Source organism: Vigna unguiculata, chromosome 9 (assembly GCF_037176805.1).
Source record: "Vigna unguiculata cultivar grain cowpea cultivar isolate G323 ecotype 2 chromosome 9, ASM3717680v1, whole genome shotgun sequence".
NCBI lineage: Eukaryota > Viridiplantae > Streptophyta > Magnoliopsida > Fabales > Fabaceae > Vigna > Vigna unguiculata.
Genome location: NC_140800.1, coordinates 7,932,683 through 7,959,144, shown reverse-complemented (window position 1 = coordinate 7,959,144; position 26,462 = coordinate 7,932,683). Strand labels below are relative to the sequence as shown.

The 26,462-nt window shown below is 29.5% G+C and overlaps 1 protein-coding gene across 2 annotated transcripts; it reads right to left on the bottom strand.

Moving 5' to 3' along the window:
• Positions 1–155: 155 nt before the first annotated feature.
• LOC114164147 (F-box/kelch-repeat protein At1g74510) lies at positions 156–2,795 on the bottom strand. 2 transcript variants are annotated; one of them, XM_028048692.2, is made up of 3 exons: positions 2,611–2,795; positions 1,900–1,998; positions 156–1,811 (listed from the first exon to the last, which is right to left on the bottom strand). In XM_028048692.2, the coding sequence occupies exon 3, from the start codon at positions 1,790–1,792 to the stop codon at positions 467–469; it is 1,326 nt and encodes a 441-aa protein (XP_027904493.1). In that variant the 5' UTR covers positions 1,793–1,811; positions 1,900–1,998; positions 2,611–2,795; the 3' UTR covers positions 156–466. The 2 variants fall into 2 exon arrangements, with proteins under 2 accessions (XP_027904493.1, XP_027904492.1); XM_028048691.2 differs by lacking the exon at positions 1,900–1,998.
• Between the last annotated feature and the right edge of the window lie 23,667 nt (positions 2,796–26,462).

Below are 26,462 nucleotides of genomic sequence, written 5' to 3'. Positions count from 1 at the left end.
AGACAAAAAATAGGTTATTGTTTATGTCTCATTTTTTTCTGCAACTTGGGAAGGAGGTGGTGAATTCCAGGCAACACAAAAAGGGTATGCGAGCATCTGAAGACAAATTAGAATACAAATTTAAAGAGGGTAAGAGAGAGCAGAACAGACAAAACTGAGACCAGTTACAATTCTGCTACGCATCAATTGAACTTATGAAAATGGTAATTGAAACCCAACATGTACTGAGAGCTAATTATTCACCATTCATGGTGTCAACATTTGAAAACCATCATGATCACTTAAAATGAAAAGACTCATATTTGTGAACCTTCTAAAACTGTATCTATTACTCTAAATAGGAGTAAACATTTACCCCAAAAAGTGGGCATATTACCCATTAGCAGAATCATCTCTCCTTGAAAGTGAAGAATGTTAATTCCATTCAGAAGAAATCCATACAGCTTTATCACCAAAAGCACACTTCTCAGCATCCCATAACTGCACAGTTATACACAAAGCTTCCTGATTGCCTGCTAGCAAGCAGGTTCCACTCTGGCACACCTTCACCAGGGACACATGCATTGATCTCAATTACCCTTCCATCCAAAGCTCTTGGTCCACCAATAACAATTAGCCTATTCCCACATGCACGAAAGGCTAATCCCCAGCCATTCATTGAGACTATTCGATCAGGTAATCTTCCAATAGTCACCCATGAATTATTGTCTTTATCATATCTCCTTACCTCTTGCAGGGCATAATCTGCAGCATACAATACATTATTTACAACTGCAACCAACGGAGGTGCCTCAGCAGCAGCAGAAACATCAGTCACCTCAGATCCTCCATTTCTCCTAGGGAACATGTTGGGTATTTCCCTCCACTTTCTCGTCTGCAGATCAAACTCTTCACCACATGTTAACTGTCGTGAGTTACCTACTCCAATCCCACCAATGACATAAAATTTTCCATCTATAAATACACCAGAACACATTTTCCTAGCTTTGTTCATGTTTGGTAGAAGCTCCCAGGTCCCAGTTTCAGAGTTATAAAGCTCTGCAGAGCTCAAAATGTTGCCACGCGGATCACAACCACCAGCTAATATGGCAATTTCTCCAAGGCTGGCAGAACCAAACAGGCATCTAGGAACATTCATTTCCATACCAGATGACCATGAGTTCATCAGAATGCTATATCTGTATATCACAGGAGACATTATCTCCTTTCCAAAAACAAGAAGCTCTGTTCCAACAGCTAATGACTCCTTATCTGAACAGATAAAGCATTCATTAGAAGGCATTCTAGGCAAGCGCATCCATCTACCAGTGTTTGGATCAAATGCCTCCCATTCAGGGAGATTGCAAGAGAAGTAAACCCAATGCTCTATGATACCCATCTGCCGCCTCAGCCTGTAAAGCTCTCCTGTCCGGATGAGAGATCGGAAACTTTGGTTCAATGAGGCAATCGAACCATAGTCAGACCTTGAACATCGTAGGAGACAATTAATTGAGATGTCCCGACCAAGTTGATAGATAAGTGAAGTTGAGTCTGTCTGGTCGGTTGCATGATTTTGGTCATTTGCTTGGTTAAGGGATAGGGAAAGATCTTGAATGTTCTTTTTTGTTTCCCCTTCCTCGAGAGCATCTGAAAGCTTGCATGACTTTCTCAGCACAGCTTCTTCCTCTAGCTCCAGTCCACGCTTATTGTTTGTGAGCTGCATCACGCAGAAGGAGTTGTAAATCCACCTGGTCTCTTGCTCACAAGAGCTCGGTAAGTCCCTCGAAACAAGAAAGGTTGGACCCTCCAACATGTCGACCGAAAGAATCAATCTGGTTACAAAGGAAAAGTCTTCTTATTCATCAAGATTAAAAACATTAACTAGGACAACACCACTATACTGATGACAAAAATACTTACAAGAAACATATGACAAATTTAAGCCAAAATCACAACACCACAAACATCAATTCTTCATGAGTCACAAGATGATACCCCTAATCAACAACGCATGCACTTCTGATATCAATCAAATAACCAAACAAATAAGGAATATTAACAATATTCACCCAGAATTCGAAAGTTTACAATGATTCAGAAACATCCTCTTGGTCAATCATGATGTGGCACAAAATTTAGAGCATGCACGCAGATCAGAAGCACTACTTTAAACATGCAAGTTATCACAAGAACCAATCAAACATAATAACCAGACTTCAAGAGAAAATTAAACCACAAAGAAAAAAACAGATCTCATTAGGTGAATCGGCATAAAAATCTAAGTAAAAAGGCGTAAAATTTCAAGAATTAGTCGAATTAAAAACAGAAAAGTAGAATCAAAATGACATCGAGTAATTCCAAATTCAAAGCCGGAAGTTTCTCATCCCTAATAAATCAACAGAAGAAAAAAAAAAACAAAAAAAAAAAACAAAAGAAGATCACTTCTAATTTACATTGGCAGCAACCCCATATACACTTTTCCCCTTTTCCGAGCTCTAAGTCTGGAAAAAAGAAACAAAAACACAGACAACAACGCAACAAAAGCTCAAAAGCCAAGAAAACAAACCATCAATTAACCCCTCTCCCAAAAAAAGATTATAAAACAAAAACAAGACATAAAGAGAAGCTTACGAATTTAGATAAAAGAGAAACAAATTCCAAACGGGTTTCTCTGGGTCAGGGTTGTGCGAGCTAGCCACGCAGAGAGTTAGTGGCGTCTCTCTTTCTCTCCCTCTTCGTGGGTGTCATTTAGTTGTGGCTATGTTGTTGTTGCAGCCTGTTCTGTCATGTGTGTGTTTCATGTTGTGTCAATAGAACACTCGATGCAAGGGTGAGATTTCTTTATTTATAATAATAATATTATTATTATTAGATATACTACTATGTAATAGATTCTTTTTTATATAAATTATTTTTCTATTTTATCTTCGTAATATCTTAAAGTCAAATTATAAAATTTATGATAAAAAAATCAATGTAAAAGAATTAATAATAAAGTTAAGAAGAAAAAAGAATATTTTAGTCATCATTATTTGTCTATTTTCTATTTTCTATAAACGAATGCTATTAGGAATATATTTTTGGAATTTTATGTACTTTAAAGTTAACTAATTTAATTTTACTAGAAAGTGATGTGAGATATAATTTTTATTATGAGTCTACTGTTTTATTTTAATATTCTCTTATTTTATTTTTTAATAAATTTTTATTGATAGTAAATTATTATAAATTTTTTGACATCAACATGAAAAAATATTGATAAATTTTTCGAGTATTAACATAATTCAGATATTAAAATTTTTACTGTGCATAAAAATTAATTACATAAATAAAATATTCTAAATAATATATTTAATTATTATATTTTATGTGATAAATAAAATTATATAAAATAAAAATAAAAATATTTATTTGTGTATGAAAAATTATAAACTAATTGTAAGACGGGGAAAAATCTAAATTATATATATATATATATAATATAAAAGAGAAAATAGAAAAAGATTATTAAAAGACAAAGAAAGAAAATGAATTGGTAATGGTAATCGGGACGGGTGGAATCGCCGTTTGAATTGTGGCCTGGCCTGGATGGCTAAGTTAACGGCTGTTTTGTGCACGTGTTGCAAACACGCTCTCTGCTTCTTCGACTCTATGCTTCATTTATATTTTAAATCAATTAAAGTGTATCATGAACTAAATGTTTAATAAAAAAAAATAATTTTATTAACGGCTAAAATAATTAAATATTAACATTAGTTTTTTAATAAATATATATATATATATGATAATTATTAAACACTGAATTAATTATCATAATTAATAAAATTCAAATAAAATTAAAAATTTTAAAGTAAAAGTAGTAGCATTTAATTATTTTAAAATTGAAATATATCAATATTTATTGATTTAAAATAATTATTTATATGGAAAAATTATTTTTTTAAAATATCAATGATTATAAGTACTATTTTTTATTTAAATATCAGAATTAAATTTTTAGTTCTTTAAAGTGAAAAAATGAAGGCACTTTACATTTACAAATTGTTTTCTTTTATCGAACATGTACAAATTATAATTTTATTATGGAAAATAAGTCGTTAAAATACGTAAAAATAACTTTTTTTTTCATATATTTTATAGACATACTGGTTAAATTCCTCGTGCCATTGAGTTTGCCTATAATATTTTAATACAAAGAAAATGTTCAGGTCAAATTTTGTTATGTAATAAGATTTAGGATTTATTTCGGTATATTTCAAATCTTATTTTAAATATAAAATATTTGTGAATTATCTTAACTTTAACTTAACTCAAATATTCAATAAATAGTTAGAATTTTTTCTTAAAGTAAGATTGAGAAGTATCAGGTAACTAAATTATCACGAAAACATTATTTATGTTTACATAGCAAGAGTGAATAAACTTTAGATATGTGTTAAGATGCTATTTTCTTTCCATAAACAAAACTTGCGATATATATCTATACAAGGGTTGTATCTTAATACTCAATCTTAGTTATAAGAGGTTACATTCAAAACAACTTAATCTTAACCAATAGTAGTTATGGTCTAAATAATTCTCAAATTTAGCTAAAAATGGTTGTATTATAAATAATACTCAGCCTTAGTTAAAAATTATTGTGTTCTAAATAATACCCAAGCTTAACTAAGAGTGATTATGTTTCAAATAACATTGAGTCTTATCCATGAGTGGTTACGGTCCAAGTAATACTCAATTTTAGTCAATAATGACTATAAGGTCTAAATAATATTTGTTTGTATCTTCAAGTAATAGTCTTTCTAGTGAAACTTAATCTATTGTTTGAGAATTGAATGTATTGTTAATAGGAGAACCGATATAAAAACATAATGTAACTTAATCCTTATCTCTTAAGTTTTTTAAATTGCATAGTATTTAACTGTAGTTAATCTCAAAAAGAGAATTTTATAAAAGTAGATTTTGAAAAGTCTTAAAAACAATCCATTAATCGAACTTGAAGTTGTGTATGACTTTTCTCATCAAACATAACCTGTTAAGAAAATAACTTTATGTTATTAGCATAAAATATATTAATACTAGAGCACTTCGAGGTGCTCTAATCCTTTTCCAAAAACTATTTACAAAACTTCTTTAATCAAAAGATTTCTTGAAGGACAAAAGATTCAAACCAAAGCATTTCAAATGTTCTTCTATTTTCAAACCGATTTACCTTAGTGATTGCACCCACTTACCATACATAGATCTCTTCACCACTAGGATTCATTTTTAGCACTATTTATTAAGTCCCTTCATGATCCATACTTAGACTTTAACACTTCTTTTCCATGTACCCTAGTTTTTCACACTTAGTATCCATTTCCATTTTGCTAGAAGGGCTTTGTTAAAGTTTTCTACATCTCTTATACCCGATCCATCTTCTTCCTTATATTTGCATAGAGTTTCTTATTCAAACCTAGCTATCTCTCTATTCTCATATGTAACGATTATATATAAATTTTTTAATGGTTAAAATACTCTGTTGGTCCTCGTTTTTGTACCAAAATCTCAATTTAGTCCTCATATTTTTATTAGTCTCAATTAGGTCCATATTTTTGTAAATTAGTAACAATTAGGTCCTTTCTGTTAGTATAGAACTAACATCGTTAAGTAGGTACCATGTGTCACCTCCTCATTTTTTTTGAATTTTTAAATTTTGAATTTTTTTTAAATTTTGAATTTTTTTTAAATCTTTATGTCACATGTCACGTTTGTAGTTTGCCACGTGTCAATCTAATATGGTGACACGTGTCAAATTATTGTATGGATTTCAATTTGGTCATCATATTTGTTAATTTGATTTGATTTCAGTCCCAAACATTTTTAAAAATCGAGACCAAATTTTATTTTTATATAAATGTTATGATTATTTTTATTAAAATTGATATTTTTATTAAATATTTTAATAATATTAATTGTATTTAATATTAAAATTTTAAATATATTTATTTTAATTTGTTATAAAATTGTTTTAAAATTTTACATTTGAATTTATAAAATTGTTATTTTTAAGCCAACTCTAAAAAATTGTTGATATATAATGTTATACAAATATTTCGAATATAAATTTATAAATCTATATATTTATAATTTTAAAATAAAATTTAAATAAAGTTTAATGTAAAATATAAATTTAAATAAATTAAATATTGTTAAAAACATGTAATAGAAATATCACTTGTAATAAAAATATCATCATAACATTTATATAAAAATTAAATTTGGTTTAAATTTGGAGCGCCTGAAATCGAAAATTTTTACAAAAATTTAGAACTGAAATCAAATCAAATTAACAAATATGACAACTAAATTGAGATTCATACACTAATTTGACACGTGTCCCCGTATTAGATTGACACGTGGCACACTACAGATGTGACACGTGGCATAAATATTTTTTTTAAAAATTAAAATTTTTTGAAAAAATAATTAGAAATTCAAAAAAAAATTTTAAAAAATGAGGAGCTGACATGTGGCACCTACTTAATGGTGTTAGTTCTATACTAACGAAAAAGACCTAATTGTTAATGATGTACAAAAGGGTGGACCTAATTGAGACTAATAAAAATAGGAGGACCAAATTGAGATTTTGGTACAAAAACGAGGACCAAGAGAGTATTTTAACCTTTTTTAATTAAAAGTAATATGTTATCTAGATAACATACTTTTTTATTTTCTAAGTCTAACAAATGTTAGATTCTTCATTGCAAAACAACCATAAACCTTATGAAATAACAGTCTCACCCTCTTTGAAATGACACTCTCCACTGCAAAATGCTAAGTCTGAACAAACTTTGGAATCCCTTGTTATTCACCGACTCCTTTCACTAAGACCTTCATTTGAACCGTCATCGCAGTAGCCAGACCTTCACTCGTCAAAAGGGCCATCAGTAGAACATAGTTGTTAAGACTTTGGCAAGTGTACCAAGTCATGCAAGTAATAAAAATGGTAAGTCCAAGTATCGTTTTCCCACGAAAATTGCGTTTGTTTAGTTAACTAGGCATACTTACTAATTTAAGCATTAAATGTAACCATAGATTAATTTGAAACAAGTGAAAACATAGATATTTCTAAACTTGCAAGTGATAAAATAATCAAGACAAAGACTCATTGGGGTTGGAATTCATGACCAAAACTCTAAGCAATCATCTCACAATATATATCTCTCATCTACTCAAGCATTGACATCAAAGGTATTCAAGCCCTAATCCCTTAGGGGCATGTATTGAACTTTTGTGTAAAAATACTAATCCCTTAGATGTTTAAACACAAAAGACACATTAAAAACGATGTCTAGAATGACCAAAAGCTTTGGTCTATGTCTAAAACCAAACCTCTAGGTTGTTCTATCCATGTCTAGGGTTCCAAAACACTTTCCAATGATTAGATACCATAAAAACGCATAGATATTCCATCATGCACGAAAAAAATGTAGATAGAACACAAAAGCAGTGAAAGAGATTCTATTGTATAGATGAAACTACAATGAGTTTAGGTACATTACATCCAACCCCAATGAAATGGAGTTTAGATACTCATATACATCTAGAGCACAAATGGAGTTGGAATCGTAGAATGAATGAAGAAAGATGAATCCTTTAAGCCCTAGAAGTGTGTTTCTTTTCAAGTCTCGACACTTTTAATGTTTAAGCAAAAATTGAAATTCGCTTGGCCAACATACATTCTCGCTGGGCTAACAAGCCTTCCTTGCTGGGCTAGTGAGTCTTGGTCGCTGAGCGAGCACGTCTAGGTAGCTGGGCGAGTGACTCTAGGCAGCTACTAGTGATTTTTCTTCAATCTTCCATTATTTTCTACAAAAGTCCACAAACATCAAAGTAAACCTGTTTTTGAAATAAAATAACAACATCCTAAATTATTTCATGGGATTAACACAAAATACATGAATAAAAGACAATTAAGATCAAGATCCTTTAATGATGCAAACCCTAATATGGGGAAGAAAGACTCTTCGTGAATTGGGTTTGAACCTCAACAGGAAAAACCATAACCTCAGCTCTGAATCCTCATGCGAAATTTCGTAGTTGGATTCTTACAAGAGCGACTTAGATCTACCGATTCACCAACTCTAGATGTCGGTGACATAAGATCATTTGCAACCACGATGAAACTCTGCAACGTGATTGTGGTGAGCACAATGATGAACATGGCGATGCTCATGGATATCCTCTTCGCACTCATCAAGGTCAACAAGATTATTATTTGAAGAAGCTGCTTCTAGTTGTTGTTTTCTGTGTTCTTCTTGCTTTTATTTGGAATAGATTGGATACCATCTTAGGTTGCTTAGCAGAACAAGACTTTTGTTATGATAAGCCTTTTGGTGCGCTTTGTTTTATAATTGAGGAATACAAATAATGTTCATAGAATAATACGGTATTATTACTCTTGTTGTCTTTTTCTTTTTAGCACCCAACTTGCATGGTATCTGTGTTTTAAATTTAAAGCATGATAGCAGAACACCCATTCTAAGTAATAAAGATACCAGTTGTATCACACATAGATATTAATTTGATGGTCATTAAGTGTTTGAGACTACAAGACACTTGAAGCAATGAGGTTATGCTCTTTGTTTTCTTGTGTTCTCATTTTTTCTAGTACATGTTGATAATATTATTTGGTGTCATATCTAAAATATGTTGATGCATAATACTTTTTGTTCTTTTAACATTCTTGATTTTGGAGTTATACTTACTTTCTTATTATTAATTTCAAAAGTCTTAGGTGTAGGTTTGTGCACATTTTGTGATGTTTACACTCAACTTGTTTATGTGTTCTATAATTTTTACTATATAACCAGGGATGGTTTTCACATTATTTAGACAAGTATACAAAAATCTAAATATTTGATTGGATTGGTGGAAGAAGGTGGAATGAAATGGGATGGGATTAAATTCCATTGCTTGGATATATAAGAAGATGATGCAATAAGGTGAACTGGTATGGAACATATACCATTGTTTTGTTTCATTTTTCTTGCCTTGCAAATTAGGAGGAATGAAAGGGAAAAAAGATATTTTACGATATTATAAATTACTTTTCCCTCTTTTCCTTATTTCCTCTATTTCAATATCTCTCATGACACAAAAATGCAGTAGCCCCACAACATGGAGAGGTACTTCATAATTTCAATGTTCACAATGCAAATCACCGCACCATCCAAGGGAATTTCCCCCTTCCTCTAGTTCTATATGATTAACGAGCATTTATTCTTTTTATCACTTATTGATTTTTTTTATCTTTTAGCAGGAACTAAAAGACTTTTAGATGAAACTAGTTTATTGCAGTGCACACGGGGAGGGACAACATTTAGATAGCCTCACTCAATGACACTACCAAACTAATGAATAGATATGGTACTATGTAATTTCGATTTTAAACCATTTGTAAAGGATTCACATGATATTTGTTAATGTCTACACATGCACTTTGTTTTGGTTTATATGAAAAGAAAATTTGCATTTGAGGGAAAACGTCAAATCTCTTGGTACCTACTCACCATCCAATGCTATCTTGCACTATATTCTCATGAATTCATAATATTAATTGCCTCAGCATTTATCTTTTGTAGTATACCATAGTGTTTCTGATTTCAATATATGAGAACCATGATTTTTTTTTTTACCATTTCTTTCAAACCCGGATCACAAACCCATACATTCAACATCCTAAATGGCTTGAGGCCCCAATCAATTGAGGTAAACTTAAGAATTAATGCATAATGACCAGGGACTTGTCTTTCTTTTACCTATTATTTACATTCGGGCCACTTTTCAAACCATTCTATGGATATCAAGACTTTATCTATTTTACTTTTAGTCGTATCATTAACTTTATACCAAGTGTTCCTTCCTACTATTGGTACATATAATAGCTCTATTCTTTCAATAAATTCATTAAATCTCACTAAGAAAATCACTGGATAGTACCTTTGTCAAGTAAAACATGTGACTATACATCATTAAACAATATTTTGCGAACATTGTAAACAAGTTTTAAAGCACAATTCAACCATCCTTTTTGAGTTTTAACCTATTTTTCACATTTATCATCTGAAGAAGATGAGAAGTATCTTATGAAAATTTTCTCATGAGTTGCAACTCAATCTTTGAGTGGTATTTCAAATTAGAGAAAAAGTTAAAAATTCACTAGTTCAAAGTTTTAACTTATTTTCTACTTCCAGTCATGCCTTTGAAAAATCTAGACTAGGATATGATCTTATTGGTAAGAAAGATAAAAAGAAAAAGAATTCTACATATAGATTAAAGGTATTTTCCTTCATTATGACAAGTTTGGACACAAAAGTGTCAAATATAAACACTAGAAATAATTTCATAAAACTAATAGGAAAGAAACCAAAAGGTTTGGGTACCAAAAAAACTTCTATTTACTATTGTAGATTTATTCTATGGGAAGAAAGTAAGGACTATAGATGCCCACAATACATCCCTAAACCTTCAAAATTAGAGGCAAAGTAACCTTTAGATGAGCCAACAAGGGTAAGATAACATGTATTTGTTCCATAGGACTCACTTCCCTTGTCTTAATTCAAACTGCTTTTGTATGTCGAAGACTCAAGTATAACCCACTGAGCATAAGTCAATTATGTAAAATAGTTATATTGTCTCCTTTAGTAAGGATAATTGTATAGTTTCATCCTCGAATGGTCAAACTCTCTTCACTACTAGATGAAAGAACAATGTTTATGAGATTGATATGATAGATTTGAATAAGTAGACAATCACTTGTTTGCTTTCTAGAATATGAAAGATGGCTTTGACATAAAAAACTCCTTTTAACATCAAATATATTTCAAAGCTTTCAAGGAGAACCTATTAAGAGTATTGTTGATTCATAAAAAAAACTCATCTTCTCTATGAAGTATGCCAAAAAGGAAAATAGTAAAAAAGTTATTTTAAATGAAAAATTTGTGCTTCCAATACATCACCTTTAAAGCTTCTACATATGGATCTATTTGGTTTGACATACATATGGATCTATTTGGTTTGACAAAAAATTGTAGATTGGTTGTAGTTGATGATTATTCTAAATTTACATAAATATTGTTTTTGGCTAACAATAATGATACTTTTCATGTGTTTAAGGTATCTTACGAATGAGTAAAAGTGAAGTAGGGTATATGTATCTCATTACATGTAAACATATACTAGATAAGAAGCATAACAAGATCAACTCTGAATGCAATCAAGAAGGATATGTCCTAACTCTTGGATCACACTAATAGGAAACAACAATTCAACTTAAACACTTAAGTGGAGACACATTGGAGTCATTCCAGTAACAAAAAATAAATGAAAAGATGTTACTAGTCATACATCATAAACATTCACAAGAGAAGTACTTGGGTCGGATCGTGATGGAGCTCCATGCAACTCCAAAGTGGATAATACCTCAGGAACGCGGTGGTTGTTCCTAACGATGGTTGTCGGACGAACTTGAGTAAGATCAGAACATTGACATCGTATGTGGGAACGAAAACTCCCCTTCAACTCCCCTTGCCCTCGACTAGGGGGCTTGTTTCGATACAACTAATAAGTCTCACATCACTTAGGAGTCGAGGTCAACCAATAAGTCCCCCTCCACCCTCCGAGGTGCCTTTTAAGGACAAAACTGTGATGGAGCTCCACACAGCTCCAAAGTGGACAATACCTCGGGAATGCAGTGGTTGTTCCTAACGATGATTGTCAGACGAACTTGGGTCGGATCAGAACATATACTATGAAATAAACTTATCTCTAGTTAATGTGGAAATCTCCAACACACACCTCTCACATTGAATCATATACATCTCGAGTGTAAGACTAAGATATTAATGAGCCTCTCACACTGAATCATATACATCTCGAGTGTAAGACTAAGATACTAATGAGTGGCCTCACACTGAATCATATACATCTCGATAGTATTTCCTAAGAACAACAAGTAAATGAGCCTAAAACATGAACTTATGTTAACATTCCCTCAAACTCACAATACTACAGCTAAAAATACATTAAGAGTTTGTCAAATAAAAAAAAAAACGAAAGCGTAAAGCAGAAAATTTTGAAGTTTACAACCATTACAATTAGAAATGTCATGATTGTTCAAAGTACCCAAGACTCCAATAGATTGCAAAAACTTTAAACGAGATGCAGACACATGACCCAAATGCAAAGGTCAAAATTGCGAAAGGTCCAAATTTCAAATGTCAAAATTGCAAAAGGTCTAAATACCAAATGCCAAAATTGTGAAAGATCCAAATACCAAAATTGCAAAAGGTCCAAATACCAAATACCAAAATTGCGAAAGGTCCAAAGGCCAAATGCCAAAATTACAAAAAATCCAAATACCCAATGCCAAAATTGTAAAAGGTCCAAATACCGAATGCCAAAATTGCGAAAGGTCAAAATAACAAATGCCAAAATTGCAAAAGACCAAATACCAAATGCCAAAATTGTGAAAGGTCTAAATGTTGAGGTGCTTGTAACACTACCAAATGCAAGCTGAGGAAGAAGAAGACAAGCAAAACGAAGATAAATCCATACTAGACTGCAATTGTTGATTCCTTGAACTAATTATAGAGTCCACCTTGCCTACTCCCTATCCCAATCACCTGAAACATAACCCCACATGGACTTTCCACGAAGAAATTTTTTCATAACATAAGTTCAGTAGGAATAATTTTTACCATCCAATTGCACACTAATAGACGAAAGAGAATAATCTTTACGAGTTGTCATTATAAATCGAATACAAAACAAAGATGTGAATCACACAATGGAAGCAACGAACAAAACATATCCCAATATTAGAGAATTGCAAATATCTTAAAATGGCATAAAGAACTTGGGGCAGAACCTCCAAAAACGCCTCAAAGCAGAAAACAAAATTACAATTAGGTGAAACTTGAAAAATTGAGAAAGAGGCTTAGGGCTTAGGGCTCAAGGCTTAGGAAATAGGAACTAGTGCAAAAATCTCTTCTCAATCATAAAATTTGCAAAAGAGACATATGGCTTAGGGTTGATGGCCAAGGGTTTAAGGAAGAGGAACTACAGTAAGGATCCCTTCTCAATCATGGATCATTTAGGACTCTTGATACCATATAGAAAACAATATATATATATATATATATATATATATATATATATATATATATATATATATATATATATGGAGAAGGAAATTGTGTATTATTGAGTGTGTTTAAAATGTTATAAGAGATGTGTTATATATACACATACAAAGGTAACCCTAAGAGCAACAAGTAAATGGGTTTAAAACATATACTTATGCTAACAGATTTATCTTTAATCCAGTGGCATAGCCACATAGGAGCGGGCGGGGGCCACGACCCCCCAACTTTTTTAACTTTTTTTTTAAGTTTTATGTATTAAAATTTTTTAAATTATATATTTTTAAATGTTTTAAATTATGTGTATCATTTTAAATTAGATAGTAATATATCAAAAATTAATAAAAAATAAATTAGGTATTTTTTTATTTTTTTATAAAGTACATCATTTAATTTTAATAAATAGTACAATATAAATTAAATATAATAAAAAAAATTTTAAGATAATTTTTATTATTTTTTTTGTGTTTTTTCACGTGTTGTACTCATTTCTTACTCTTACCTAATTTCTTTTGTTACGAAAAAAAAGTTAAACAGAAACTCATTATTTTTGTCCTCATCTTTTTCATATCTTCTCTTATTCTTAAAGGAAAAAATTTCTCTTATCTCACTTGGTAGTGCAATACTTGTTTAATATTTAGTCCTATTTTTTTTATCTCATTACCCTTTTGTATATTCATTTTATATGAAAAAAAGAAGAGCAAATAATGTATTATGTGATTTTTTATAGAAGATTTTTAAGTGTAACTTGATTATCATAGTTATTTTTAGTAATTATGTCTCTCAATTTTTGATTAAATTATAATAAATTATTTTTTTAGTCTTAAACTTGTTTTATAGACAGGTATATTGATAAAAAAATAAAGAATAAATTTATTTTTTAAAATTGATAAAAAATAAGTGAAGATGAGAACAAAAGCTTGTGATGACTTGTGCATATTAGTAAAATGGAAAATCAATATTTTGCAGATAATATGGTTATTTACATTGAAAAAAAAGCTAAAAAATGTAGTTATGATTCAATTATTTGATAAGTTCAAAAATATGAAAAAATAAATGACAATATTATTTAGATATATGTATTTTCTGTTATAATTATAGTTATATTAAATTATGTATTATTTTTTCCTGAATTAGTGACAAAAATCTTAAATATATAAATTGAGTATATTGTTTTGACTCCTCCAAAAATTTTAATCAAGATCTGCCACTGCTTTAATCAATATGGAATCTCCGAGAGATAATAGTAAACATGGAAGCAAGTAAATAATCTAGTTAATTACGTGTCTGCCTTTGTGAAGAAAATGAAATTAAAAGCATGGGAATAATAATTTCATTGAGATTATCCCAACTTGGAAGTTGAAAGAATGAATATGTAGGAAAAGTTTCAATCTTTCTGTATATATTCTTATGGGAATAAGAAAACGTGTCTAAGTTATACATGGTGATGCTCCATTGAGTTTGTATTCATAATAACTCTGAAAGAAAAAGGTACTGAATGCATGGGAATTTATATGATGTGATATTTCGTGGAATTGTTAACCAAATGGAATAATCTTGCATTTTGAAAGTTGAAAGAAAGATGAAACAGTATGAACCCAACCAACCACCCAATTACCTAGATAGCTACAACCTACAATTATTGCCATATCTATTCAGGTAAAGCTAAAAGAGAGAAGAAAAAATACCTAGAGGAACTATTATCATTCAAGAATAAAAGCATCTCATCCTTTCTCAAAAGCAAAAAATAAAATAAAATTAGTCAATAAAGAACAAATTCATATTTCAGAGACCAACGTTTGATTCCAATAATTATGTGATGATTTTGTTGGTCAGGAATCTATAAATATCTTTTGCTATGTATTTTTCATATTATATATATATTATAGTCGGAGTTGCATGAAAAATATTTTCTGTATTTTTGTTGTTGTAGAGGATATGTTATATGACTTTTACAAAAATCAGAAACAAAATAGATATATAATTTAATTTAAAAATAATTTTCAAAAATAGTTTAGATTTAAAATATATTTAATCATATTTTTAGTTACATCATTACTAAATTAGAGGTATTTTAACCTTTCATTTTAGGAATAGAGGCAGTATTTCTCTCTTCTCCTTTTTTAATAAAAAAGTATGTTTTATATTTTGTTTCTTTTTTATTTCAATTGTGCCTTTATTTAATTAACGTGAAAAAAAAAACAAATTAAGATAAAAGAGACAAAATATAATAAGACAAAAATACTACATTGAAGTGAGACAACTAAAAAGATATTCTAATAGATTGTATCAAAAATAGAAAAGAGTAAATGTTTTCCTTATTTAAAAAAAAAAATTGAATCAACTATGGTAAACATTCGTTTAAGTCCGCATTTTAATCTTGAGAATTTGATGCAGACTTAATTGGGATGTAGACTTATGAAATTTTAAGAGTTGTATTACAATATAAAATATTAGATATCATATAATTACAGTATGAAATATTATGAGTGTCGAGAATTTGTAGAAATCGTAAAAATATGAGAGATATAAAAGATATGATACTGAAAAAACTTGTTATTTTATTTTATTCATATATTTTCTTTCAATATATATAATAAAATGTAATATAATATAAAGTCAAATAACTTTACGTGATTTTTTATAAAAATAAAGTCTTAAAATTATTGATTTGAAAATTTTTCCTTTTTAAATACGGATTTATACGAAATGTAGAATTAAAAAAGTGCGACCTTAAACGAATGTTATATATTATAAAAGAATAGAAGGGGATACATAAATTTTTTGATGCTCTACTTTAGTGAACCTTAATACCCAAATAATTAGAGGTGATTAATTATTTGGATTAATTGACTGATTTAATCATTTAAATTGAACCAACCAAATTGGTCCAAAGTCTTAGCTTAATTGAATTAAAACCGCATCAAAATCAAATTTAATAGTAACTGGTCCAAATAATCATATGGAATATACAAATTGAATGAACCTGAATATTTTTTGGTACAGTTGAAGGAAAGAAAAGAAAAGAAAAGAAATTCTAACAAGTCAACTATATTCTCTTGGGTAAGAAACCCATTGATTGAACTAATAACCGAACTACCAATAGACAGATATTGATACAAGGTTTTTCAAGAACAACATCGAACCAATATATATGTTAAAACATCATAGTTTTGGTAAAAAATTATTTACTTTCAGACACAGTGATTATTGTCAAAGATTTCGATTGTATATAAGGTGAATACTTCTTCTTTTATAGTAACATCATGCACTATAGTATCCTAGATCACCTGGTTAAGAAATACGAACCCTAGTTACTTGTCTTAATCAAAGGTCCATTAATTGTCGATTGAATTAGTTTGATTTAATGAGACAAGATCTTATATGAGTTATTTTGGTGTTGTCATGATCATTAAAAATATACCATTGATATATTAAAATTTTTTTAATATATTTTAAAATATTAAAATTAATGTATTTTAAAAACACAATAGAAAAATAATACAGAAAAAACTTGATAAAGAATTCAAATTGGTATGAATATCCTCTTTCAAAACATGTATAAATAGTTTGTAGTAGCTCAATAACTATTTCTTGTGCTAAGAATCTATAAACACAAACCAGACTTTTTTTTTAAACGATTTAAGTCTTCATGGTACTACAATAAATTCTTGTTTGGTATCCATGAATACACAACTAGAAAGTAAACAAGTAAAGAACTCTGGATATATGAAGGAGAGTGAGTGAAGTATTGGACTTTAAAATTTAAATTAACCAAAGATGAAAAAGAAAACCTAGATTTTCTTATTACATGAAAAATGATAGGATTTAAAATGATTTGTGCCAAAAAAAATTCAAATAAGATCCGCAACTTCAAATACATAAATCATCTCCTTTGTTATTCACTTAAAAATATAAAAATATAAGAAGTATTTTATATTATATAAATCTTTTAAAATTTTTTAAGAAATGAACTTTAAATCTAATTCAATTTTACAAAATTAATTTGTAAAGTGAGATTTATATCTATTTTGTATATCGTAAATTTTTTTTATATCTAGTTTATATCTCTTACACACTCTCTTGATGTTGAGACACATACATCTTGAATGTGAAACTAAACATTTATGGATGGTCTCATAAGGATAGTATGATAAGTCTAACAATATTGCTGAGATATACTTTGAATATGCTAATATCATATTAAGAAGTGAACTTTAATTATTAGTGAGATTTAGATCCATTTTATATACTCTAAATTATGGGTTAAATATGTTTTTATTTCCTAAACTTTAACGCGAAATTGTATTTTGTCTCTATCTGAAACTTTGATATAATTTGACCCTCAAACTTTAAAAATGAATTAATATAGTCATTCTAACTCAATTGCATTACATTTTTTTGACGTGTCAAACGACGTTTTAGGTTGACGTTTGAATTGTTTATACCGTTTGACACACTCTAGCTTAAATGTTAATCCCAAAAGCCATAAGTCATTTAACATGTAATAAAAGGTTAACATTTTAAAGTTAAAATGACTATGTATTCATTCATTTTTAAAATTAAAGAACTAAAATGTATCAAAGTTACATACATAAACGAATTCTAATGAAGTCCAAATTTAAAAACTAAAATCATATTTAATTTTTTTTTTCTATATGGGATAAAAATGTGTCCTGCAAACGGTAACATGAAAATTAAAAAAAAAAAAAACTTTCTTAGTCCCTCTCTCTCCTTGTGGGATTTGACAGGAAGATTCTATTCTGGACAGCTTTGGTTTAGCATCAAATAAGAAGGTGGCATAATTAACGATCCCCTTGGAACTATCAACTTTCCTTTTCCAATACGAAGCTGATTCGATCCCTCCTATTCACTACTCAACCTGCTCTCTCATTTTGGGCTAACAAATCGACAAAACCTATTACCATATTCTTCCACATTTATGTTACAAACTTTTTCTAAGTACTTCCTTAATGTATGGTCATAGTTCATAACTACGCACATTTATTGTCTCATTATGAATCCCTAAATTATTGGACTAAAACTTTGAAAAAAAATAATCAATAACTGTACAAGAATCCCCTCTTTTATATGTTGACACCTGGAATTCCATCATCAATATGTGGACTCTAATTATGCTTTTTCATTCCTACATACTACCACCTACTCATACACAGCTATTATACCTTTTTAATTCCTTTTTATAATAATGAATATGATTCAATTACATTTTATTTAATATTTTTGAAAATATGTTTTTGTTGTAACTTCACATGGATGAACCTTATGAAACCATATTAAACATATTCTATGAAAAAAATGGACATTAATGTTTATGTGTATGGATTTATGATGCAAGATATAGGATTTTTGACAAATAGATAGCATAAATATTATCACATAACACCATGACAATTTGAGCTTGATTTTAGAAGAATTTGGGGAGTTGTTTAAGCCATAATAACTATGAAGTTATAGAAGCAATAATCCTATACCAAGCTTCTGTTGAAGATCTAGAAATAGTAGTTTACTTTTTTATTTCCATATGAGAAGAGAATCTCCATGAAAATACAAACACTTGTGGTGCTCCTTTTGTTGTCAATACAGGCACCAAGATAAGCACTTAGATTTAATGTTGATTTTGAAGAGAAAAAAAAAATTCCTTTGGCCAAAGAAGGAGTTGTCTTTATATATCTTGGAATTGATTAACAACTTGAATATATGTTTATGTACTCAAGTCTTCCTAATAGCCTTTTATAAGTAGAAGGGTCTTGAAGAGATTCTCTAGAGTTGAGGAGAAATGCTGATTATGATCCATTAAATTTTGCATTGTTGAATCTTGTGTCATCTAAGAGGTTAATGGTATCCTTGTTTTGACATAAATGAATGCCTTGATTTGACTTAGCAATTTCAAAACCAAGGAAGAACTTTAGATCTCCTACAATGTTGAGTTTGAACAATTTTTGAAGAAGATGTTGACAATTGTTTAAAGAATTTGTATTTGGCCATGCTAGTATTAGGTCATCTACATATATTACCAATTAAACTATGTAGTTCTCACTACCAAACCTAAATAGAGAATAATCACTTGTGCATTGAATAATCTTTGAGAATGATTATTAAATTTATGAGATTTTCTATACATATATTTCTTCCTCTTGACTCTGTAACTAAAGCTTCATTTTGAGTAGAAAAGATAACTTTACTGCTACTCTTTCTCTTAAATTCTTCATCTAAGAGGTTATCTTGACCATATCAAAAGCCAGTTTCCATAAGGAAGTTACTCAATCCAATAGTCTGGTAATGAGCTAAGCAACAACAATGTTAGTATCTCATCATCTTATACAATCTCCATAATGATCAATTGATTCACCATATTTTGAAAATTACTTAAGTGTTCAACCACTGAGGAACTATCCTTGTATTTCAAGTTTATTAGCTTGTTCATAAGAAATGCTTTTTTCAAGTAATATTTAGACTCAAACAACTTAACCTAATTTCTTTCATAAGTTGTAAGTTAAAATCTCACCTAATACATGATGATAAATAGATTAATATATCCATTGCCTAATACAAGTATTTACAAAATAACAAATCTTCCATACCAGATTTCCATATTCAAAATTGATAAAATCCAATTTAACCATGGTTTCCATATCATCATTGTCTCCTATCTTTGGAGAACAAAACAAAGCTCTTAATCGAAGCTTTGATACTAGTTGTTGGGAAGATAACAAAAATAACAAGTGGAAGCAAAACTCAGATTAATTCTTCCCTATATAAATAATATGCAAAACAATGGGATAAACAAAACATGGAAGAGAGAAACTAGCACACACTATTTTTCTTTTTAACATGGGAAAAGCTCAATATGGAGGAAAAAATTCACACAACATAATCCAATAAAAACTTCCACTATAATAAAAAAGGTTAAATTACTCTTTTGGTCCCTCTATTTGTCATGAAATTTTAGTTTGGTCCTCAAGTTTTTCGTTGTCTCAATTTAGTCCTCATTTTCTTAAAAATGACTTAATTTGGTCCTCACCGTTAACTTTGACCAGACGGTGTTAAAGTCAATGGCACGTGTCAATTTATGGTTTTTTTGAATTTTTTTATTTCTTACACGTGTCACTTCACAATTGTGCCACGTGTGAAAATGACTCAATTTGATCCCTATATTTGTTTTTAGTTTCAATTTAATCCTATTTTTTGTAAAAATGAAGCAATATTGTCCCTCCTTAGATTGACACTCAATTTAATCTTTGTATACAACTTATGATGATATTCTTAATAAAATTGACGTTTTTATTAAATATTTGTAGAAATATTTTTAAATAAGTTTTTTTTAGTTTTATTATTAAACAAAGTTAAACCTCAAACTTAATTTCAAAAATTAACAATTTTGTCATCATATATAAAGACATCAATTGTATTATATTATACAAACTTAGTGAAGATTAAAAATCAAATAACTTGTCACACATAAGTTTAGGAACTAAATTTCAAGTTCAAAACAAAATCAAAGTCTAATGTTTTGTATAGAATTTAAATTTAATTTAAAAATTTATATAAATATTTAATAAAAACGTTAATTTTAGTAAGAATATCATCATAAAATTTATAAAAAAAGTAAATTTAGTGTCAAATTAAGGAAGGACAATATTACTTCATTTTTACAAAAATTAGAATTAAATTGAAACTAAAAATAAATATAGAGACCAAATTGAGTCACTTTGACACGTGGTATAACTATGAAGTGACACATGTAAAAAATAAATAAAAAATTAAAAAAAAACCAAAAATTGACACGTGGCGTTGACTTTAACACCGTCTGGTCAAACTAACGACGATGACCAAATTGAGACAACAAAAAACTTAAGGATCAAACTAAAATTTCATGACAAATAGAGGGACTAAAAAAGTAATTTAACCTAAAAAAATAATGGATATACCACAAGTTATCTTGAAGTTTACAAAGATCAACAAAAAAAAAAATATTATATTTACCAACAAGGTGGATAACATAAGAAAATTCCAATAGATACCAGACTAAACAATAAAGGAACCCCATACATGTATAAAACCTTTTTTTCTCCAAGCTAATGTGGCATAAGACCTTTTTTCTCCAAGCTAACTATTTTGCATTACATACACAAGTTTCTCTTTTCTTCTTCTTCATTAATTGTCTTTCTGTCTCCCTCATGAAAATCTTTCATTGTATTATTTTAAATTGTATAATTGGCCGGTAGCCTATAAAGAAAAATATACATTTTTTTAATCAAGTTAGGGTGAAACTAATAGATTAGTGATTCATATGACATGTACATGATAAATGATCTCTTATTTATTATAATATTCTTATGGACCCTTACTTGAGTGAGTCTAAATTAACTAAGCAGAGAATATTTTAATACTTTACTAACATATGTCATGTTGTTTTAGTGGGATAATTTCGTTTAAATAATTACTCGTAAATAATGTTGTCATAACCAATATCATCTACGTCCATATAATAAAGTTTAAATTTTACCACATTTTATGGTACAAAAGATGCTATATTAATCATTGACAGAATCCCAGATTTGGTAGAGCCAATTGCATGAATGAGTTAGCGTGACACTAAGTGTGCGTCTCTCAACTTGCATTATATGAATTTCAAGTAGTTTCACTTTTCTCAGAGTTGCTGGGAACAATAAAACAATAATATAGCAAGAGTCACGTCTTACAAGTTAACTCTTTTAACACTTTTAATAATATTTCTTAAATAGTATAAATGTTTAGATTTAAATAATTCATTATAATTATAGTTATGTTAACATAAACAATTTAATATCCAATTAAATAAAATTCATTTTCGTATTTTTCTTAACATTTTAATCACGTAAAACTCTTCACTTTACTTAATAAACATTAATTATATATATATATATATATATATATATATATATATATATATATATATATATATATATATATATATATATATATATATAATACAAAATAAAATAATTAGAAGAGCAAATGGATATACAAATTTTATTATCGGTTAGAAAAAATAAGGACAAAACCATAGATAGAGATTTCAAGTAGAGTCACTCTCATTTCTCAGAAAGTTTCTAACTCCACAGTTCTCTGGTAACCCTCTTACATATCTCTAAAATCCTAATTGTGTTTCTTATCTTCTTGAAGATTTGAACACGTCTATATGGTCCTAAGAGCTAGGACAACCAATCAGTTTCAGTTATAGAGTAAGTTCTAATTTTGCTCTTTTTCTTGAGATAATTTGTTTGACCATCATGTTACTATAAGGGTGTTTCATGTGTAAAACAAACTCTTTAAAATTGTTGATCTTTTATAAATGCAAAGGTGTATTCAGATCATTAAATCAAAATTTCTATTTGTGTCTTTAGAACGGTTGTGAGAAATTGTTTGAAGAGATTGAGGTTTGAGCAATTAGCCTCTAATGGTATAGTTTAAATGCATATTTTTGTGTCAATTAATAATTTAGAATAGAGTAATGGGTATAGAAGGGACCAATTGAGTACATTGCAAAAATTTTTATGCATATATAGGTATACATATCATTATACAAAAGTTGAAGGGTAAGAAAACTTAAGCTTACAAAAATAATAATAATAGTAAGCGTACAACAGTTTAATTGTATAAAAATAAATTATTTCTAAGTTCTAGGTTATATGGATGATTAATCATTGTATGAAGAGTTGTGAAGTTAGTTATTCCCCAAGGAAAAAATTGTCATGTTGGTTTGTATCTGATGTACTGACTCAAATATAGAAAAATGGTTAGAGGTAAAAGTCGAAGGAGATTATTGTCTTGTTAGAAGAGAAATTTAAGTCTAACTCAACCCCACAAAACCAACTTGTAAGGTGAGGATTGCACCCTCTTATATATTGTGAATTAGTCTTATCTCTAGTTGATGTGGGACTTTCAACATGTCTAGAGTGTCGGCAAAAGTCGAGCTCGATAGACATAAAATTCACTCTATCATACTCTATGGATTGGGAGAAGTATGAACATGTTATAGCTATAGCTCTTGTGAAGCAAGAGTGACTGAGCAATGACAGGTGCAAAATCTTAAAGTGCTAGTCAATACATCAGTCATTCGGAGGTCGTGTCAGTAATGATATATGTTGAATGATTCGTAAAAGTTTGATAACATGAATGTGGATGATAGATGGTTTGACATTGTTTGTGAATAATTAGATTTATGAATTAGTAGCCTTGTTCTATTTTTATTTATAACTTATAAGTTTTAAATAGCTTACCTTGGGTATTTTATGAATGGTATTATTATTCGTCTACCATGATGATAATTTGTGTGAGCAAATGATAATGTAAATGTGACAAAGGAGTAGCTGTGGGACTAGTGTTTTGTTAGAGATATCATATATCTCCTGATTTTAATTTTATTGATGAAGATATCATATAGTTATTCTCTTGTACTGTTATCAAATATTCATGTATTATAATGATATATAGAGATATCATATATCTCCTAATTTTAATTATATTGATGGAGATATCATATATTTTATTCTCTTTTATTATCAAATATTCATATATTATGATGATATATTAGATTTTATTTTTTCTCTTATATTATGAGATATTGTACTCTATATATTGAACATGTTTTCAATAGATCAATATGAAAGCTATATTTTAATTATTTTTCATCAAACATCTCGTGTGCATATTTTTTCTTTCTCATGACTTATACATATGATATCTCCATCAATAGAATTAAAATCAAGATATAGACCAGTAACTAATTTTGAATAGGCAGAACTTATATTATAATGTATTAGTTTTGATTTCAACTGCTAAGTACTTTTGAAATTTTATTCATAGTGAGATAACTTTGCATGATATAGTTGTGTTATAATTATGTAAATGCTTTTTTATTTGTATGGGTAAAATGCTAAAAATTGGATTGTTACTAAGCAATATATCTTGTCTTATCATATGAATATTATAAATAGTTTTGTTACCTTTTAAAGTTAAAAAGGATTGGAAATATTTATTTTTGATTTTTTTTTTCTGTTAATAGATGATAAACTTTTTCATGATTCAACTTAATGACTCTAGGTTTCTCATAAATATAAATAATTCTAATTCGACTAAGCCCTATTAAATTTAGTTGGATTGAATCCGAAGTTAAATTAAATTTGACCCGACCGAGATTTCTTGTAATTGAAATTTTTTTTGTTATAAACCAATTTTATTAAATCAAGTCTTAGAATTGCGATTATTAAAAGGACTTCAAATGTTCTTATTTAGTACACCAAATTGGAAGGGAAAAATTTTTGATGGACAGAAAGAGAGGGAAAATGTTTAATCAGATATTGTGCTTCACTCTTACTTCTTATATGCTTTTTATTATGGTTTTATTTTAATTTTAATGGATTATGTATTAAAGAATTATGTCATTGGATTATTGACAGTGTCATAATTTTATTTTAATTTCAGTTTTAATAATTGCTTTTGTTCTTAATCAAACCTACCTTTTCAATTGTTTTCAATATAAAAGAATGTTATAATGTTTAAGGCAAATGAAAAAAAGGTCTCTCTTTGTAGCCCATCATGACACATTGTAACATCCCATTTAAATAATAACATAATAATTAAATGAAATTTTACACCGGATAATATAAAGAGCCAAGTTGCAGAGTATAAGGTCACTTCTTACAGAGGTACTTAAAAGAAAATACTAAAGCTGACTACAATGCTTACAACCCAAAAGGAGTAGGAGATAGCCAGTATTCAAAATAAAGCCTTAGGGACAATACAATACGTGAGCCTTAGCCTAAAGAAAAACCCAAATAAAACGTGAAGTCCAGCCCAAGTAGACTATGCAGTGGAGTCATCTCTCCTGTTGACCACGAGTACCTCTCGCATGTGCTCCCATAAATAAATTGATGATCATCGCAAAGGTAGAAGAACAACATACAAGGCAATCAAACAAGCAAAGGGTAAGCTAGAGCCAAAAAGATTTCATATACTTTCACAGTCCAATATACACAGATCATCCAAGCGTGTTATGACCTTCAAATCAATACACTCGACTCGACTCGACTCGACTCATCCAGATACATATAACCTGGTCGGATTCCGCGAATGCTTGCACTTGTGGTGGATACCTCCCCCGAGCTGCTCACCCCCGAGCTATGTGTTACAAGTATTACAATGAATCAATTCCCTCACACATAAGGTTAGCCTTTGATGAGTTTCAGGCTTCCTGCTACTCTCACCACAGGAGTCAGTCCGCTCTAAGTGAGACTAACTAACTATTAGAGTGTCAGGATGAAATCCTTATCTTGAATCCTTACCAAGTTATATAGATGGGGCACCACTATGGACACCCACTAACAGGGGCCATGGAATTACGTCCCGACCACTGAAGTACGACCAGGAAGTCTCACCTAGAGACTCATGGATTTACGTACTAACAACATACCAATCACATTCCAAACAAACAAATAATATTGATCATGCATTTAACACCTCACGCCATCCTTTGTAACTCATCCTCATTCATATTCCATGTTGATTTCATACCATCCCATTCTTCTCAATTCAGGGATATAGAACTTCACCTCATACCAATACCATGCCATCAATGTAATATTATTGTTCATACCAAATTCATGACCACATATATAACCAACCATTTCATTGAAATCGCATGCCAAGATTTATCCAAGTTCATTCACAATCCATGAATCACATCACTCATGCAAATTCATTCATCTCATACTTTATAAATGCATACAAAGACATACATATATCACAAAATAGTATTCATCCCAAATAAATGAGTGCCAACGTTTAAGTACTTGCAATTCCATACAATTAAGCACAACCCACAAACATAATTCTTACACCAAAATTCCCAAGAAAATTTATTATCACGAAACCAAAATCATTGCAGTAATGCGTGACACATTTCTTAAGCTACAGACATCTAATCGACGATCTAACCGGTCAAACCATAAAATAGCATGTTATGAATCACATGTCAAAATTTGAGCTCAATCCAACGGTTAATGAGTCGGGAAAGTCAATTATACTAAAACTGCGCATATTAGAAAAATACACAATCGCCCAGCGAGCCAAGGAACTCGCCCAGCAACTGTGCGACGCATCAGAATACGAGAAATAACGTTTCAGTAATATTTGAACCCCTAACTCAGAAATATACCAAAACTAACGTTTTCCAATCATTTAAGCATAAAATAGAAACGAAAACAAATCATATGTTTCAAAAACGCATAACTT

Coding starts and splice junctions, on each gene's coding strand:
- LOC114164147 (XM_028048692.2), bottom strand. CDS start 1,792: ATGTTGGAGGGTCCAACCTTTCTTGTTTCGAGGGACTTACCGAGCTCT.